Source organism: Musca autumnalis, unplaced genomic scaffold, assembly GCF_047663935.1.
Source record: "Musca autumnalis isolate F117 unplaced genomic scaffold, ASM4766393v1 scaffold_2, whole genome shotgun sequence".
NCBI lineage: Eukaryota > Metazoa > Arthropoda > Insecta > Diptera > Muscidae > Musca > Musca autumnalis.
The window spans coordinates 259,595,945-259,615,281 of record NW_027411755.1 but is presented as its reverse complement, the minus strand read 5'-3'; the positions used below and the strand labels follow the sequence as shown (position 1 = coordinate 259,615,281).

The 19,337-nt window shown below is 39.4% G+C and overlaps 1 protein-coding gene across 9 annotated transcripts in view; it reads right to left on the bottom strand.

Moving 5' to 3' along the window:
* Positions 1-19,337, bottom strand: part of LOC141391927 (metabotropic glycine receptor-like) — an 86,664-nt gene that overhangs the window by 23,250 nt on the left and 44,077 nt on the right. For all 9 annotated transcript variants that reach the window (XM_073964661.1, XM_073964667.1, XM_073964669.1 and 6 more), the window contains 7 exons: positions 19,029-19,265; positions 12,255-12,433; positions 10,710-10,790; positions 10,279-10,627; positions 10,145-10,213; positions 9,660-10,061; positions 4,795-4,989 (listed from right to left, as the gene is read on the bottom strand). In XM_073964661.1, coding sequence (XP_073820762.1) covers positions 4,795-4,989; positions 9,660-10,061; positions 10,145-10,213; positions 10,279-10,627; positions 10,710-10,790; positions 12,255-12,433; positions 19,029-19,265 — 1,512 coding nt within the window. The remainder of the gene's footprint in view (positions 1-4,794; positions 4,990-9,659; positions 10,062-10,144; positions 10,214-10,278; positions 10,628-10,709; positions 10,791-12,254; positions 12,434-19,028; positions 19,266-19,337) is intronic.

Here is a 19,337-nt window from a genome sequence, read left to right as displayed (position 1 = left end):
TTCCACGAATATAAGAGGAGGTTGCCACATCTCGCCAGATATCACCATCGTGTCCGTTAACAGACCGTATGATATCATAAACTCTGACCGCCGTACCTCTCCAAACCATTGAAAAGGGTTCAGAGAGCTGTCCATTCCCTCAGATTCTCGAGTAGCCGAGAGAATTTTCCGGGACATAATCTAAGCTGCAGTCGCTTGCTACATACCCGCTGGTATAATACTCGGAATTAGACAAAATTTCCCAGCAGAGGCGCCGGGACTAGCAAATGAGCATGATGAACATTGGGCAACGGTTACATCACTCTCAAAAGAAGGATGATAGAATGGCTGTTACTTTCACCCCGAGAGAGATAGAGCGAAGAAAAGCGTGCTACGCCATATACGAGCGCTCCCAGTCGAGGAGGTACCATCACAATTTACGATGATGTATGTATGTAGATGTCATCCGAAACGCGAAATCATCCAAAGTGTTGGACCCACACGGAATCTCAATGGTAATGCTTAAGCAACTTAATGAGCCCGAAAATGAGTTTTTGACAAGTGTCTCCAATTTATAGTTAGCCACCCATATTCTACCGGAAGCTAGCAAAGTTGGCAGGGTGGTACCGTTACTGAAGCCAGCAGATGCGAATAGTACAGACCAATATCCCCTCTGTCGTCAGTAGCGAAACTTCTAGAGGCACAACTGCTCGCAATGATGAGAAAAAGTTTCCCAGTTGTCCAACATCATCATGGATTCCCGAAAATACACCGAACCACAACAGAATTATCCACTCATACTAGTCAATAACTGAACCACATTATCTGTGCCACCCAACATTCATGATGGCTCTTGACAAAGGCCTTCAATACCTGTCCCACAAGCGACAAGGAAGACTTCTCTCAAGCAATGAGTGCACGCCAATTCATATTGGCTCAATGATATGGGATCTGCTTTTTAACACCGAGTCCGAACGACTTATTTTACGACACCACTTATAGAGAAGTTTTTCATGGGTGAAATACTCAGGATATATGTATAAGCCATCATTACACTGAGGGGATTTGTCACCGCCGAAAATTTCTGGTCGGAAATTGAACCGCAGACCTTCTGATTGCAAGGCGGACGTGCTTACCACTGTCTTCGATACCTCTACCCTTCTGCAATTCCAAAAACTCCAGATTGCATCTTGGCGTCGATGTTATGATAAGTTAAATATCTGCATACATAACTGACTTAGTTCAGTTCTTCCATCTGAGGAATACGAAAATATCCACCGCTATATTCACTGCTACAGTTAACCACCTTAATGGTAGAAGTGATGTCCCCCCTAATGATATTGGTCGATGATGTACTGATTCCGACCCTTAACTACCCTATGTTGTTTGGTGTAATGTTCGGTAGCATATTTAAGTCGTCTGTGCAATCCACTGCTATGGGTTGCTAACAAAGAAACCTTTTTGATCTATTACACCGGTTTGTGATAAGCTATGTGCCGCCAGTGCGGTATGTAAATGTTAGCGCTACGCAATGGAAAAATATTCAAACCTGCCGGAATGCCGCCCTAAGGACTGCAACAAGGTGCCTCCTAATGACACAAGTGAACCATCTTCATAAAGAGACGGGGGAGAGGTACATTATACCGCTACGTCAAAAAATAACAAGATTTTGTCGATGGAGTACCAACTTGGGTGTTATCACCGTGAGCATCCCTGTGGACAGTCTTCCCCCTCCGGCAAGGAGGGATCTCCAAACGAGAACTTGTGGATCAGCGAGCCTACTAGGCAAGCTTGAATAGCATTCACACCGATAAGTTGCGCAGGCCACCGCATCTATTGGAGCAGAAGAACCCCAATGAATTCCTTGAAAAGCTGTCTTAGATTTAGATAACAGTGCATTAGGAAAAAAGAACATCCATCTATGTATGTATGTGTGTATGTATTTCAAAGCATGCACAATCTTTAGATGTCATTTCCAATGGAAAATGTTGAATTATTTATTGTTTTTCAATTTAAATAACACTGTGCGACAACCAAAAAAATGACGAGGAAAATCGAGTAGATTATGAAAGTAGAGCTAAAAATATGAGACACGTGTACCGGCGTTTTAAAAGTTTACGTCGGAAAGTAACCAAAATAGGCGGGGCAAGTTCCGCCCATTTTTAATTTTTTCCAAATATTCGAGTTAAGATATCTCTGAATCCTTGCATTTCAGGTATGTAGTGTCTTTGGCAACTTTACAGAGGAGTATGTGGGCAATATTTTTGTTAAAAATTTTAACCCTCATGCGGTTCATCAAAGGGGCCTTTTTTGTCCTTTTTTCAAAAATCTTTTAAAAACTCCTTAAAAATGTGATTGTATCAAATCCAAATATTCTACAAAATTGTTCGCCATAAAATTTTACTATAGGTCTCAGAATACACCAAATCTGTAACTCTTGTCCAATCGCCAGGAATCTCTAAAAATGAAAAACACGTTTTAGGGTTAAAGTTTATTCAAAATTGTCCCACAAAACATAATTTTAGAGAGATGATGTCAGAGACAAAAATATTCTTCGTCAAATTTCACTATGGGTCACCAAAGAAATGAAATGTCTATTTACATTTTATAGCATGAAAATATCAGTATCAATTTTGCTGAAAAAACATGAAAATATTTCCCAATTTTTTTGATGAAAAATGTTTCTTTCTTTTTTCGAGTTGGTACATGGAAGTAATATGAAACTTGGTTATAGGTGAAAAGTGTCAAAGGATGAAAAATTCTACACAATATTTAACTATGAGTTTCAAAATAAACCATATAAATATGTATACTATTTCCTTAAAAAATTAGATTACAAATTTATATATATTAGGATGAAATTATATGTTTTAATTTTGGAGTGTTAGTTTAACATAATTCCATACTGGATCAAAATCTAGCAAAATCCTTTACTTTTTGGAAATATTGCTAAAGAAAGAAATGTTCCAAATGAAATTTCATTATGGGTCTCTGAATAAAATAAATCTGTAACCATAGCATATAACATTCTTAGCAGCACTTGTTTGTTATATATAGGTTTTAGGGCCATATTTTCCAATTTTCATACAGATTGTCGTTGTGATTGAATACTGTAAATATCATATTGATGGTTTTTCGTTGTGAATTCATACAGAAGATGTTATGCGTTCCATTCATAATGCTTTTGAAATATTTGTGGTGCATATATATTTGGAATATAAAAAACCCACATTGCGTATTTTTAGTACTTTCAACTTAAATTCCGTAGTTTGATTAAGCCATTGGTTGCTTATATTGTAAGTGAAAATAAGTGAAAGTACTAAAAATACGCAATTTGGGCAGGTCCAATGTGGGTTTTTTATATTCCAAATATATATGCACCACAAATATTTCAAAAGCATTATGAATAGAACGCATAACATCTTCTGTATGAATTCACAACGAAAAACCATCAATATGATATTTACAGTATTCAATCACAACGACAATCTGTATGAAAATTGGATATTGAATATTTTTGTCTCTGACATCATCTCTCTAAAATTATGTTTTGCGGGACAATTTTGAATAAACTCAGATGAAGTCCGACTTTAACCCTAAAACGTGTTTTTAATTTTTAGAGATTCCTGGCGATTAGACAAGAGTTACAGATTTGGTGTATTCTGAGACCTATAGTAAAATTTTATGGCGAACAATTTTGTAGAATATTTGGATTTGATACAATCACATTTTTAAGGAGTTTAAAAGATTTTTGAAAAAATGACAAAAAAGACCCCATTGATGAACCGCATGAGGGTTAAAATTTTTAACAAAAATATTGCCCACATACTCCTCTGTAATGTTGCCAAAGACACTATATACCTGAAATGCAAGGATTCAAAGATATCTTAACTCGAATATTTGGAAAAAATTAAAAATGGGCGGAACTTGCCCCGCCTATTTTGGTTACATTCCGACGTAAACTTTTAAAACGCCGATACACGTGTCTCATATTTTTAGCTCTACTTTCATAATCTACTCAATTTTTCCCATCATTTTGAAAAAAAAAATTGAATTTTGTTGCACAGTGTAATTGGACAGAAGTTGAAAACTATAGAAACAGGGGGATGTGTAAAGAAATTAAAAAAGAAAGATATAATGAAAGAGTAGACAAAATAAAATCTATTAAAATATGCAAAGTTTGTCAGGAAATATGAAACAGGATTAATGTAAAAAAGGAATTGCATAATTACAAAATTACATACTAGGATTAAACATGCAAAATACAACATCGTCTAATAGATTTCTATTCTAATTAACATCAAAAATTTATAAACGAAAGTAACATAAAAAAGGGACACATAAAAGAAACTGAGATACAACTAACTGGGAAGGGGGAAAGAACAACTTAAAATATAATCTCAAAACACTTGCAGCAACTTCATAGCTCGGTTAGTATATTACAAATGTATACAATTACAAATTGTACACGAGTTTTTCTTGTTTTTTTGTCATTTTAATTCAATATAAAAATGTTCAAAATAAAAATTAGAAAAAAAATTAACATATTTTCATTTTCAATAAAAAGCACAATGTTTTTGTTTGCTTTACACATTTTCATTTAACTGTACAGACCAAAAACCGATTCCCATTTTTTTGTTTGTTACATTTTAACATTTCTTATTTTTAGACTTTGAAAATGTGACCGATTTTTCTTCTCGCACGTTTTTCGTTTTTCTCCTCAAATTCAAATAAATTCTTTTTTAACTTAAAGTTAACAGATCAAATAAAAATAAACCAAAAACGCTTTACAATTCTCCTTCAACAAGAACTCACCTGCTTGTGTTGATACCACAACTTTGGCACAAATATCAAACCCAATGCAATGGTATTGGTTAGTTGAGAGCGTATGAAGAGCGCCAGGAAAATGGCACTCGGACTCATGACGGGTAAATATAGATATCGTAGTATGTAAAATATTGAGGATACCACAAATTCAATGATTAGGGTGATTTCCAGAAATTGTCGCTCCTAAAAAAGGAAGAAAAAATTTAAATGTAAATTACAAGTACAAATAATTTGTATGATAAATAATTTAATAAGAGAAACTGAACAAAGTGTTTTTCGTCTTAAGCGTGTAACATGTAGCTTCTTGATATACAGTCGAGATCGCTTATAACGTCGAAATCCGAAAGCCCCAAATTTCTGCTGTCCCTTGACAGTCGTTATAAGCGATTTTAACTGTATTGTACAATTTTTAAAACAAAAACAAACCCCTCTAAAGTTGACGAACCCCGCAAACGTTTTAAGGACCATGATCTGCGTATCTGCACCTGGAATGTTCGCACTCTTTATAGAGAAGGTGCAGTTTACGCATTGTCAGATGTACTTAAAAAGTACAATGCCGACATTACTGCCATACAGGATATACGATGGAACGGGAAAGGTGTCACAACAACACCTAAAGGTGACGCACTGCATTATAGCTGCCATGACACAAATCATGAGTTTGTTTGCTGATTTGTAGTTGGTCGGAGGTTAAAACATCTGGTCTCCAGTTTCACCCCAGTGAATGAAAGACTCGCTGCAATTCAATTAAAAGCTAAATTCTTCACCATCAACTTTATTTGCGCTCATGCTCCCACTGAAGACAAGGACGAACAGACCAAAGATATATTTTACGAGCGCCTAGAAGAAACTTATGAGCGTTGCCCTGCCCATGACATTAAAATTATATTAGGCGATTTTAATGCCAAAATTGGAAAGGAGAATATCAAGAAACATGGTAGTTAGCACTACCAGATTTAAGCAACTCGATATTCATAAGGGCACCTGGCTGTCGCTTGATCAAAGAACAAGAAATCAAATTGATCACGTTGTGATAGATGGAAGACGTTCCGAGGTGCAAACATAGACTCGGACCACTACCTTGTTGCTGCAAAGGTACGTACCAGATTAAACGTAGCAAACAAAGTGCGAACAGACACAACGCGGAAGTTGGACATCGGTAAGCTGCAATCACAACAGATAGCCACAGCATATTCCACTCAACTGGCCCAACTGTTTAATCAAAGCACTCATCGTCCCGATAACATATCAGGACAATGGCAAACAATTGCCCACAACATGCATACAGCCGCAAAATAAGTACTTGGATACCATAGACCTCCACTAAGGAAACCATGGCATGACCAGGGGTGTCGTGCTGCTACCGAAGAGAAAAATGCGGCATATAGGGCTACTTCACAATCAGTAGCAACGCGTAGAGCACGAGAGAGGTATCGGGAGAAAAGGCGAGAGTAGAAACGTCTTTTCCGCAGGAAAAAAGAGAGATGAAAAAGCGGGAGTGTGAACAAATCGAGATGTACAGGAGACATAATGAAGTCCGAAAATTCTACCAAATAGTAAAACATCAAACTGATGGCTTTGGAACTGGCTCATCCTCCTGTAGAGACCAGCAAGGTAATCTGGTAACTGATACAGATAGTGTACTAAGGATATGGAAAGATAATTTTTCCAAACTGCTGGTATCCAATAGTAGCGAAGAAGATACCACAGATCCAATCCCAGAAGATGGTATTGAATTTATACCATCCGGCCAAGATGAGGTAAGGACAGCAATAAACCGGCTGAAGAATAATAAGCCAGCAGAAGCTGATGGCCTACCAGCCGAGCTGTTTAAAACCGGAGGCGACACGCTGATAAGGTCTATGCTTCAGCTAGTTAGCTCCATCTGGCAGTAAGTCCATAAGAAAAAAGAGAGGAGAAACGTCTTTTCCGCAGGAAAACGAGAGAAATGGAAAGGCGGGAATGTGAAAAAATCGAGATGTACAGAAACCAGAATGAAGTCCGAAAGTTCTACCAAAGAGTAAAACATCAAACTGATGGCTTTGGTACAGGCACATCCTCCTGTATATAGTGTGTTCAGGTTATGGAAAGAACATTTTTCCAAACTGTTGGTATCCAATAGTAGCGAAGTCGACGAAGATACCAAAGAACCAATCCCAGAAGATGGTATTGAATGTATACCACCCGGCCAAGATGAGGTAAAGACAGCAATAAACCGGCTGAAGAATAATGAGGCAGCAGAATGGCCTACAAGCCGAGCTGTTTAAAACCGGAGGCGAAACGCTGATAAGGTGTATGCATCAGCTAGTTAGCTCCATCTGGCAGGAAGAACGCGTACCCGACGATTGGAACCTGAGCATCCTGTGTCCCGTCCATAAGGAAGGAGGTAAGACTTTATGCTCCAACTATAGGGGCATAAGTCTTCTCCCTATCGCCTACAAGATAGTGTCAGGGATATTGTGCGAACGATTAAAATCCATGTTCCACGAAATAATTGGACCATACCAATGCGGCTTTAGACCTGGCAAGTACACCATTGACCAGATATTTACCCTGTGGCAAATCCTGGAGAAGACCCAGGAGATGCAGATCGACACCTACCACCTTTTTGTCGACTATAAAGCAGCCTTCGACAGCCCGCTACGTCCAAGCCATGTCTGAATTTGGTATCCCCGCAAAGCTCATTCGGCTTTGTAAAATTACTCTAACTGACACAAGATCTTCAGTTAAAATAGGAAAGAACCTCTCCGAAGAGTTTTCTACCAAAAGAGGTTTCAGGCAAGGAGACAGCCTTTCGTGTGATCTTTTCAACATCCTGCTAGGAAAGGTTATACGAGAGGCAAACGTCAAAAGAAGTGGCACAAACTACACCAATAGCCACATGTTACTTGCTTTTATGTTGATGATATAGACATCATGGGACGATCAGTAAAAGAAGTAACTGATACCTTTATGAAGGTAAAGGTCTGGCGGTCTGGCGGTAAACAGCGAGAAGACCAAGCTGATGGTGTCGACGCGCAATGCGTCCATTGAGATCGGACCAACTGTTGAAGTTGGTTCCTATAATTTAGAGGTAGTAAAAGACTTCGTATACCTCGGCACCGCCGTAAACACAACAAACGACATCAGTTGTGAAATAAAAAGAAGAATTGTATTGGCCAACAGATGCTACTTTGGTTTAAGTAAGCACTTCAAGAACAAAGTCACAACTCGTCAAACAAAAATAACGCTTTACAAAACACTGATACTACCCGTGCTGATGTATGGTTCCGAAGCCTGGGTACTTGCGCAAGCAGATCTTGGCGTGTTTCAGAGAAAAATTCTTCGAAAGATGTACGGACCAATCTGCGTTGACGGTGAATATCGACGTCGTATGAACCACGAGCTGTATCTGCTATACAACGACATCAATATTGTTAAACGTATCGAGATGCAGCGATTGCCTTGGCTAGGCCATACACATAATAACAATGAGTGATGATGAACCCACTAAAAAGGCGTATAAATTCGAGGCACATGGCGGTGCACGCAGAATTGACAGGCCAAAGAATAGATGGCGCAAACAAGTGGATGAAGAGATGACAAGGCGCGGTATTCCAGAAAGGGAAGCACTAAACAGAGAGAATTGGAGACCTTTTCTTAGTTCGGTCTATGGAACAAATGTTCTGCAATGGGCCAGCTAAGTAAGTAAGTAAAGTGACAACATACATGTGAAAAAGCATATGGTGTGATATAGCCATAACTAATGAGCAAATAAAGAATTATTTTATCGTTTAGGCATCGTAAATGTTAAGGCCTGTGTACATAAGCTACCTTGCTTTCATTCTGACATAATAAAAATAAAAGAATAAAGAAGGCCGAGCAAATTTCGAACTGGGTTGCCCTTTTCTTTATTATTCTTTTATCAGAAGCAATCAAGGTAAGCAGGCAAGGCAGCTTATGTACTCACCCTTTAAGGTGAGAACACAGTCAACTGCTTAGCTTATTTCTTCACTAGGCCGCTTATTTCTTGGTATCACACATCGAAGCGCAAAATTCATGGGCGCTATAAACATAATTATTTCAATATATCAAATAAAATTCAATTTTTTAAAATGAATTGTTCGTAAATTATTAGTACCGAACATACAAATTACAGCCAAATTCTATTTTAGAGATTGAACATGTGTTTATATCAAATTGAATGTCGAAAAGAAATGTCAAAAATGAAGCCAGGCGAAGAATTCAAAAGTTGAAGAATTTTCAACAATGTGGCCTGAAGCCTCGCTTCGTTGTGGTATGTCCTATTGAAAACAGTACAATTTAATTTTTGAGCTTTGAAGCGAGGCGGAAAAAATAAGCAACAAAAATCCATTGTGTTCTCGCCTTTAGTCCTGCTTGATTAAAATCAAATTTAAATTAATTTTTTTCGCCTTGTTTACAAATTTTGATATTTTAATTTTGTTATAGCAATTCACCGATCCACGTACCTTGTTTCTTGTGTCAGCTTGAAACCTTTTGTATTTTCTAGCAACACGTTGCAAGAAACAGAGTTGTATACGAGGATTTATGCCGAATTTAAAACAAATCCACACAATACGAGGATTTATTTATGTATGGGAAATCTGGTAGATTGTCGCCGGATTTAGGAAATATAACCTGATAATGCGCTAAATCCGGTTATCAAAATTGCCTATCCATGTCATATCTAAATGGCCTATAACTTTATTTTGTCGCCTATTTTTCAATGTTACTGGTTCTTTGTACAGTTACAGACTGAGGGGTAAAGCCCACTGATTCTTCTTGTTTAATTGTTACATTACATTAATTAACTGTGCCATTGTTGCGGTTCTAATAACCATCGCAAAACTTACCCTGAATTGTGTATTGGCATTGCGACTGGCATAGGCTAAGTGTAGACCAAATATCAAAATGAGTATTTCACTGTGTTGTGTTACATATTCCCAGTTGAGGGGTTGGCAGGTATTCGTATTCACTTCCCGCAAACTATCCAAGTTTGCGATTTTCAACAGATCCAATGATGACGCCGTAAAGGCGGCCATATAACAGGCCACCGCAAATACCATTGTACCCAAATATTTGAGTAGGTCGACATCACGTAGAACCCAACGGTGTGCCTTGCGTGTACGAAAATCAACTAAATGGCGATATAATTTCAATATTATGGCACCATAACAGGTAATAAAACCCAGCTCACGTAGCCATGGTTCAATAATGCAACGTTCCGTGGAGGCAGGGAAGAAGTGGATGGCAACCTGTGTGATATTGGTGTGTAAATAAAAGCATAATAAATTAATTCATGTGTGTATGTATGTGTTGTGTGATGTGTAACACTTACCGATGCATAAAGTAAAACAATACCCAATAAAATAGTTTCCAAAACCGTCCACATACCAGAAGCAATGGCCTGCAAGAAAATCCCAAGAAATATTTAATGAAACCAATAAAGCTTTTTGTTATTCTTCCACTTACCTTGCACTTTCTTTGCCGGAAAACAATTATACTTAAAACCAAACAACATAGGATACAGGCTCCCAACACGGAGCCCACAGATACCTTAAGTAAACTTTCCAGCGAGACCGCCTCCTGGTCTTCACCAAACAGGCAGACACCATTCGAATCACAATTTGAACAACCAGCCGGACAGGGTATACAGGAGTAGTTGTCAAAACCCTCTGACATTTCAACAATATCACCGCGGAAACCTTGCAGTGTGGAATTGGGTAAATAGTATGACTCGCGACAAATGCAGGTGTAAACATCTCTGGTGGCGGCGGGTTTATTTTCAGTCAATAAACAAAAGGTGGTATTACGATCGCAACTGCAAAGTGGGGCGGGGATAAGAGAGAATAATGAAGAAAAATTAGAACTGACCTGGGTCACAACATTGTTTGACTTCTTACCCATGTTTGCGTCCAAATATTTGTTCCAAACCATCATTGCAGACGTCTTCATCGGCAGCAATAAAAGCAGCTGCCACAATTCTAAAACAAATAAGTTGATGAATTGAATTAACATTTAATATATAGCTCTGTTCCAGAACTAAAAAGTTTTTACAATTTTTACCACCTTTACACATTTTGCGTTCCCGTACACAAAATTTATATGAAAATCGTTTACGACTTTTACAACTTTTACGACTTTTACCACTTTATAAAGTACGGGAACAGGCCATATGTATACTGAGTACAGTGTACAGTGTATCAGGAAAATATGTTTATATTGCCATTGAAAGTTTATAGGTACATTAGAAGCCTTAAAGGCCTGGGTACATAAGCTGTCTCGCCTGGTTGCCTTGCTTTCCTGCTTCATTTCTGGCATAATAAAAATAAATGAATAAAGAAGTCCGAGCAAATTGCGAAATGGGTTGCCTTTTTCTTTTTTATTCTTTTATCAGAAGCAAGCAAGGCAACCAGGCGAGGCAGCTTATGTACGTAGGCCTTTACCGGCTGCTTTCTTGCTTCGCCTCATTTCTTACATAATAAAATTAAAAGAATAAAGAATGCCAAGCCAATTTCGAACTAGGCTGCCTATGTCCCAATTTACATTGGGCGAGTTTACTTGCGGCAATTGTCATTTTGTAGGAGAGAGAGGTGAGGCATATGGTAGCCCTTTGCCTCTCAGCACCCTCTCTCACCTACAAACTGACAATTGCCGCAAGTAAACTCGCCTAATGTAAATTGGGACTTTATTTATTCTTTTATTTTTATAATGTCAGAAATAAAGGTCTGGGTACATAAGCTGCCTCGCCTGGTTGCCTTGCTTTCCTACTTCATTTCTGACATAACAAACAATAAAAGAATAAAGAAGGCAGAGCTAATTTCGAACTACGTTGCCCTTTTCTTTTTTATTATTTTATGTTATGTCAGAAATGAAGCAGGAAAGCAAGGAAACCAGGCGAGGCAGCATATGTATGTACGCAGGCCTTAAAGCGGAGCAAGAAAAGCAGCCGGTAAGGCTTCTTATGTGGCGAAGCCTTAAAGGCCTGCGTACATAAGCTGTTCTGCCTGATTGCCTTGCTTTCCTGCTTCATTTTTGACATAATAAAAATAAAAGAATAAAGAAGGCCGAGGAAATGTCGAACTGGGTTGCCCTTTTCTTTTTTATTCTTTTATCAGAAGCAATCAAGGTAAGCAGGCGAGGTACCCAGGCGTTAAAGGCCTACGTACATAAGCTGCCTCGCCTGGTTGCCTTGCTTGCTTCTGATAAAAGAATAAAAAAGAAAAGGGCAACCCAGTTCGAAATTTGTTCGGCCTTCTTTATTCTTTTATTTTTATTATGTCAAAAATGAAGCAGGAAAGCAAGGCAATCAGGCAAGGCAGCTTATGTACGCAGGCCTTAACTCCTCTCCTTACATCTCAAACTAAGTTTATCTCAATTTCAAAAAGAAAATAGTGTTATTTTCAGATTTTGTCAGATTTGCAGTTGGTTTTGTTTTCGTTACTTACTTGAATTTTGATTCCACCAGCGATATCCTGAATGGCCACAACCAACGATTAACTAATAAATTACAGTCTCGAAATGGTGCACCCCATTCTTGTGAACCTTCCGTGCTATTCCAAGCATGTCCCAGTTCACGCCAATATGAACCTAAAAAGCCACGATTGTGCACTTGTTCGGGCGGTATCTAAAAGTAAAGAAAATATATATAATAGGGTTTCCGAACAATAAATAAATTCAAAGAACATATTTGATGTGACTATCTACAGAAGATATATAGAAGATTTTTTAGGACCATAAAATGTCATATCTCTAAAAAAGGCCAGCAAAAGATTTTCTATCAAAAGAAAGCCTGTAAATGGTCCTCTATCTAATGAAATTCCACAAGAGGTCTTCTTTCTAAAGAAGGCCCGTGAAAGGTTTCCTATTTACAGAAATGCTTCTTGTCCATAAAAGGCACTCAAAAGGTCTCTTATCTATGGAAGGCTCATAAAAGATCAATTTTTATACGTAAAAGGTCTTCTGCCTATAGATGGCACGTCATTGGAATTTTATGTATTGAAAGGTCTTCTATCTATAGAAAAACCGCAAAAGGTATGTATCTGTAAAATACCGTAGAAGATCTTCATTGTATAAAAGGTGCGTAAAAAGTATATTTATAGAAGGGGAGTAAAAATTCTTCTACACCTAAAAGGACTTCTAGCTACAGACGACAGTTAAAAGGGTTTAAATGTTTAAAGGGCTTGAAAAAGTCTTCTACTTATAGAAGATCCCTAAAAGGTCTTCTATCTACCCGTAAAATATCTTATATTTCTAGAAGACACGTACTTAGCTTATCTGGCCCATTACAGAACATTTGTTCCATAGACCGAACTAAGAAAAGATCTCCATTCCTCTCTGTTTTTCGCTTGACTTTTTGGAATACCGCGCCTTTTCATTTCTTCATCCACTTGTATGCTCCATCGAAGCTTAGGCCTGCCGATTCTGCGTGCACCGCCATGTGGCATGTATTCATACGCCTTTTTAGCGGGTTCATCATCGCTCATTTTTATTATATGGCCTAGCCAACGCAATCGCTGCATCTCGATACGTTTAACTATATTGAGGTCGTTGTATAGCAGATACAGCTCGTGGTTCATACGACGTCGATATTCACCGTCAACGCAGATTGATCCATAGATCTTTCGAAGAATTTTTCTCTCAAACACGCCAAGCGCAAGTACCCAGGCTTCGGAACCATACATCAGCACGGGTAGTATCAGTGTTTTGTAAAGCGTTATTTTTGTTTGACGCGTTGTGGCTTTGTTTTTAAAGTGCTTACTTAAGTCAACGTAGCATCTGTTGGCCAATACAATTCTTCTTCTGTTAATTTCACAACTGATGTCGTTTGTTGTGTTTACGGCGGTGTCGAGTTATATAAAGGCTTTTACAACCTTAAAATTATAGGAACCAACTTCAACAGTTGGTCCGATCTCAATGGACGCATTGCACGTCGACACCATCAGCTTGGTCTTCTCGCCGTTTACCGCCAGACCCACTTTAGCTGATTCTCCTTCGACCTTCATAAAGGTATCGGTTACTTCTTTTACTGATCGTTCCATTATGTCTATATCATCAGCATAACCAAGTAACATGTGGCTATTGGTGTAGATTGTGCCACTTCTTTTGACGTTTGCCTCTCGTATAACCTTTTCTAGCAGGATGTTGAAAAGATCACACGAAAGGCTGTCTCCTTGCCTGAAACCTCTTTTGGTACAACACTCTTCGGAGTGGTTTATTCCTATTTTAACTGAAGATCTTGTGTCAGTTAGAGTCATTTTACTAAGCCGAATGAGCTTTGCGGCGATACCATATTCAGACATTGCTTGGAATACCTTTGAACGTAGCGGGCTGTCGAAGGCTGCTTTATAATCGACAAAAAGGTGGTAGGTGTCGATCTGCATCTCTTGGGTCTTCTCCAGGATTTGCTGCAGAGTAAATATCTGGTCAATGGTGGACTTGCCAGATCTAAAGCCGCATTGGTATGGTCCAATTATTTCGTTGACCATGGGCTTTAGTTGTTCGCACAATATCCCTGACACTATCTTATAGGCGATAGGCAGAAGACTTATGCCCCTATAGTTGGAGTTGGAAGTCTTATCTCCTTTCTTATGGATGGGACATAGGAATAGTCACGTAGAAAGTGGAAAAGGCCAGTAAATATTCCTCTACATACGGAGGTATGAGAAAAGTCTTACATTTTTAGAGGGCCCGAAAAAAAGTATTCTGTCTATAGAAGACCCGTAAACGGTATTCTATATATTAAAAGAATGTACTTTTACAGATCACATGTCACACTGGCACCACCTAGCTTTCCACAGACCGACCTATTTTTATAAGAGGTCAACAAGGATTCTTTGTCAGCACCACAAGTGCTGCAGGCTAGCGACTTGAGGAACTTGTTCCTACTTCTGATCTTGTGGTAAATACCCAATATCTTTGGGCAGTTAGTGGTCGGAATCAGGACACCATCGACCAATATCTTAGGGGACATCGACCAATATTTCAGTCGTCCAGGTGGTAAACAGTGTGGCAGTCTAATTAGCTGTGGATTTTTCATATTCTTCAGATGGAAGAACTTTACTATGTTAGCTATATGTAACATATAAGATGTGCAATCCGTCGATAGGACCCGTCGCCAAGATCATGCAATCTTCAACATACATAACGATCTCTATGAAATTCTACATCCTCTATTTGGAGGATGTAAAATTTCAGAAAGATAGAGGTTTAACCGTTTTGAAGGTATCAAACCGCGTTTAGCTACTTCCTGTTTCACTCTAAGGGTAGTAATAATAATTGTTCCACAAACATCCCTGAAGGGACAAGGGAGACTTCTCTCATATCAATGAGTGCACCCCGATTCATATTAGCTCAATGATATGGGACCTACTGTTTATCGCAGAGTCCGAATGGCGTGTCTTAAGACACCACTTTGTAGAGAAGTTTTACATGGCTGAAATACTCAGGAAATGTCGCCAACATTAGTGAGGGGTATTGATATTGCCTAGCCAGGGAATCGAACCCAATACCTTCAGAGTGCAAAGCCTTCCCTTCTCTCTAAGGGTATTCGACTTCATTTTTCCAAATTTCACAAACGACTGGCGTCCACACATGTAGTTGAATATCCAATGTTTCAAACATGACTGGAGGGAAGTCTGTTCTGTGTCCTCGAACAGCTTGGCATAGTTGGCGTTATCGAAGGCCTTCGATAGGTCATGAGCCACCATCTTTGCCAGTTCGCACAGCCTTTTTTCTGGTTAATTTCTCGACTGATATGTGTGGTTAGTGTGTATGCTGTTGTAGCACTGTTCATTTTTCCGGAATCCATGCTAATGTTGGGCGATTGGGAAGTAGTTTCTCATGATGAGGAGGAATAGTGTATGTAAAGCCTTTGCTACTAGCTACAGGAGGAAAATTGTCTCTGCTGTCATCATTGCCTGACATTAGTAGCGGGACTACCATGCCAACTTTCCAGGTTTCTGGTACACAATAGGTGTCTAAGGACAAATTGAGGACACTTGTCAAATACTCAACTCAAACTACCATTGAGATTCCGTGTGAGCTCAACGCTTTGGATGATTTCTCGAATGACATCTGCAGCATTGCTCATTGTAAATTGTGGTGGTATCTCGTCGGCTGAGATTAAAATAATACTCGCACCTCTTTGCATCTGTCACACCATTGAAAGTAACAGACGTTATACAATCCTTCTTTCTCGGATTCGAGAACGATTTAACCGTTGTCTACAATTTATTCAATCCTGTACTAAATATACATAGCTTTAGGATGTTTAGCCACTTTCTCCTGTCATGCTTGCCTAGTAGCCTGTTAAAGCTCATCATGTTAATTTGTTAGTCCCTTCGTCTCCGCTGGGAAATTTGGTCTTATTTTCGGGTATTTGACCAGCTTTATATAGAAAACGGTTACAGATGTGATGTGTTATATTCTCCTAGACACTGAGCAGCTCTCTGAAGCGGTAATTGGCAAAATATCTGAATCGCTTGTAATTCAGCTTATCCATGGTTCAGAAAATGATGGCGTTCAGTCGGTTGGTCTGTTAGCGGAGACGATGATATGAAAGTGGTATGAGCGAAATGACGGTTTGACAGAACATTTCATTAACCCCCAGTGTTTGTAACAAATTTTATTGTTCTCACACGAATTGTCAAATTTTGTAGATCGATTTACTCGTCTTAGCGCAAATGTGAAACGCTGATTTTTGAATGAGGAATTCTTAACTATATAAAGAACGTGTCTACGAAGAATTAGGTCTGTATGTCACCTAGGAGCTGAGCTATGGATGCCCAAATTATTACGAATATAGACGAACGAACAAAAAATAGTTACAAAAACAGGGGGTTAATAGACCTGGTACTACAATAGCGATATACTTCGTGGTGCTTTATGTGAGTACCTACTTTCCGGTCTACCTCACAATGCTCTTAACACCGGGTGAATACACTGCGTCTACCAACGCCACCGCACAAAAGTACGAGTACCAATTCGCTCACACGTATTTGGACGTGATCGCCACCTTGGTTAGGAGGGGAGCCTATCTAAACTCCTGCCTTTCTTCGGGTCAAGCACGTGGTTGATATGCAACTCCACATTCGAGCCGATACTCTACCCGCGATTTGGTTCTAAACCACTGCCACCGCGATGCTCCTACAAGGGGGCCAACACCAATTGCCAGGCCAGATCCGAGGATCGGGGGGCACCTGGCACCCGCGGTACCAGAATGTAGCTACCGGTCAGGCTTCGTATCCAATGACCGCTACCAGTTGGACTCCAAACAGTCCCGAACTGGTGACCTCATCCAATCAAGCCAGCGGAAGAAACATACAAGACAGGACCACAAACAATTAACATGCAGTCCTCACGGACTGCACAATGGACCCACGGGGACCGATGCAATTGACAAAGCCACCCTCACGGATGACGGGCTCGACATCGACACCAGGGAAAGACGACGCCGCACCGACACCAACTCTCCTCCTCCAACAAACCCAACTTTAGAGACGACTATGTGGGGGGATTACCTCCACTAAGTCTAGTCCTTCTCCTAACAAACACTTCACGTGCAAACCTACTTAAACAACTAAAAATCCGCCTGTCTTCAAATGAATTGCAAATGTAAAAGTCCTAGTTCCGCAAAACGATGTATTCAGCACAACATTGCAATCTACCGGTAATGGTAAGCTTCAGAGCTCAGAAGTAAAACTCTTTTCGAATTCAAGCAAGTTGAGGAGGTCAACTTACTCTCTCCCCACCACCAAATAAACTTGCCCCACAACAAACAAAAAAATTGCACCCAAAAACAAATTACCACCTCCCCCCAAATGTTCACTCGCGAGTAAATCGGAGCTCTGGTAAGCTTTGTTTCCTGAATCGCGGCGACCATGATGTTTCTCCGACACATAAAGTCTACAGTCTCGATGGCTTTGTTGCGGATATTGTTTCAATTTAATTGCAGGAACGATGATGGTGATGTAAGACGCTGCGTTAGTTGTTGTTGGGGAGACTGGGTCGAGTGGTCTGTTTACGGAGACGATGGTGATATCTGCCGAGCTCTGGCAATCTCCTTTTATCCTCGTAGTAGCGTCTTCGTTCTATGTGGAGCTAACAATTTATTCGACCTGCGCTGTACCACTCTAGTCATTGCCTAGGACTAATATCAGGCATATAACGCAGGGTACAACTATTTATCGGTAGTATGACAGTCCCATATTTTACTATTATCTCCACACATTCTATGTATTGGTCACTAGAGTCAAGTTCAAGCAAGATAGGTCTGTACTGAAGATACTGATATATAAGGAAGATAAGTCCTTCCGCCATCGCAACGGTGCAAACTACAGCTTACGGTGATCTTTGTTTCCTGAATCGAGGTGACCATGACGTTTCTCCGACTCATAAAGTCTACAATTTCGCTGACTTTGAATTGCAGGAACGATACTTTCCCGGGGCGCTGAACAACAACATGTGGCGTTTGTTGCTGTTAGGGGTGTCACGTACTCCGACTAAGAAATTGGAGATACTATGGGAGATGTTTTCGAACAGCAAACAACAACATAACTCCTATCGCAGAAGTCCTGCAGGCGGCTAAGGCCTGGAAGTGCACCAATTCCCTACATACATTATATCTCACTAATGTTGACATGTTGTATATGCCGATCTGTTAAACGGAACATATCCATGGCCAGGGTTTCTTTACTATCACGGCAAGGACCAAAGGAGCTCGGATTAGGTATTCACGAATACAAACACGTAATTGTTGAGGTGAAGATTCCTACGAGTCAATCCGATGTATAAAGATAGAAAACTTTACTCCAAAAACGTTTCATGATAATGCCACCGTCACTTTTCTTTTTTCTTTGTATTCCTAAGGGTCTCCTCATATTTTGCAAGATTTAAATTTATCCTATGGTGAAGTGCTTCAAACGCCTTTTTACATGTTCTTATAGAGAAGACCTCTAACAAATCTTTATCATCAATTTAAATATTTTGTTTTGTTTACGTTATTTTCTCATCATCATTATATCTGCCTTAGCATAAAAACAAAAAACTAAAAACGTGGCCATGTTTTTAATTTAAAATTATTAAGACAAGTTCAACAACAACAACAGCATCAAAAATCTATTAAAATGTCATTTACGTTTATCATGGCTTGAAATGCCACCAATTTTTGTTGTCGTTGTTGTTGTTTTTGGTTTAGATATACGAAAAGACACCCAACTTACCGTAACATTATCTTTAAATTTAACCACAACCGTATGTGTGCTCGGTGCTGCCAAAGCGAATGCCAGCAAATGTTCATCCTCATTGAGGGCACTGCTGGCAATGTTGTTGGCGCGGCGCCTTACTTCGTCACGTATTTCATCGGTGATTACCGAGGGCGGAGATGTGGGAAATCTAACGGATAAAAATTCTGCAAATTTACGAGCAGCATCTTCGGCAATATCGGCAAAGTCATAATACTGAAAAGGAAAAGAAACAGCGAAGCAAGAGATGAGCGACAAAATTAAAAAGGAATGCAGATAATAATAGAG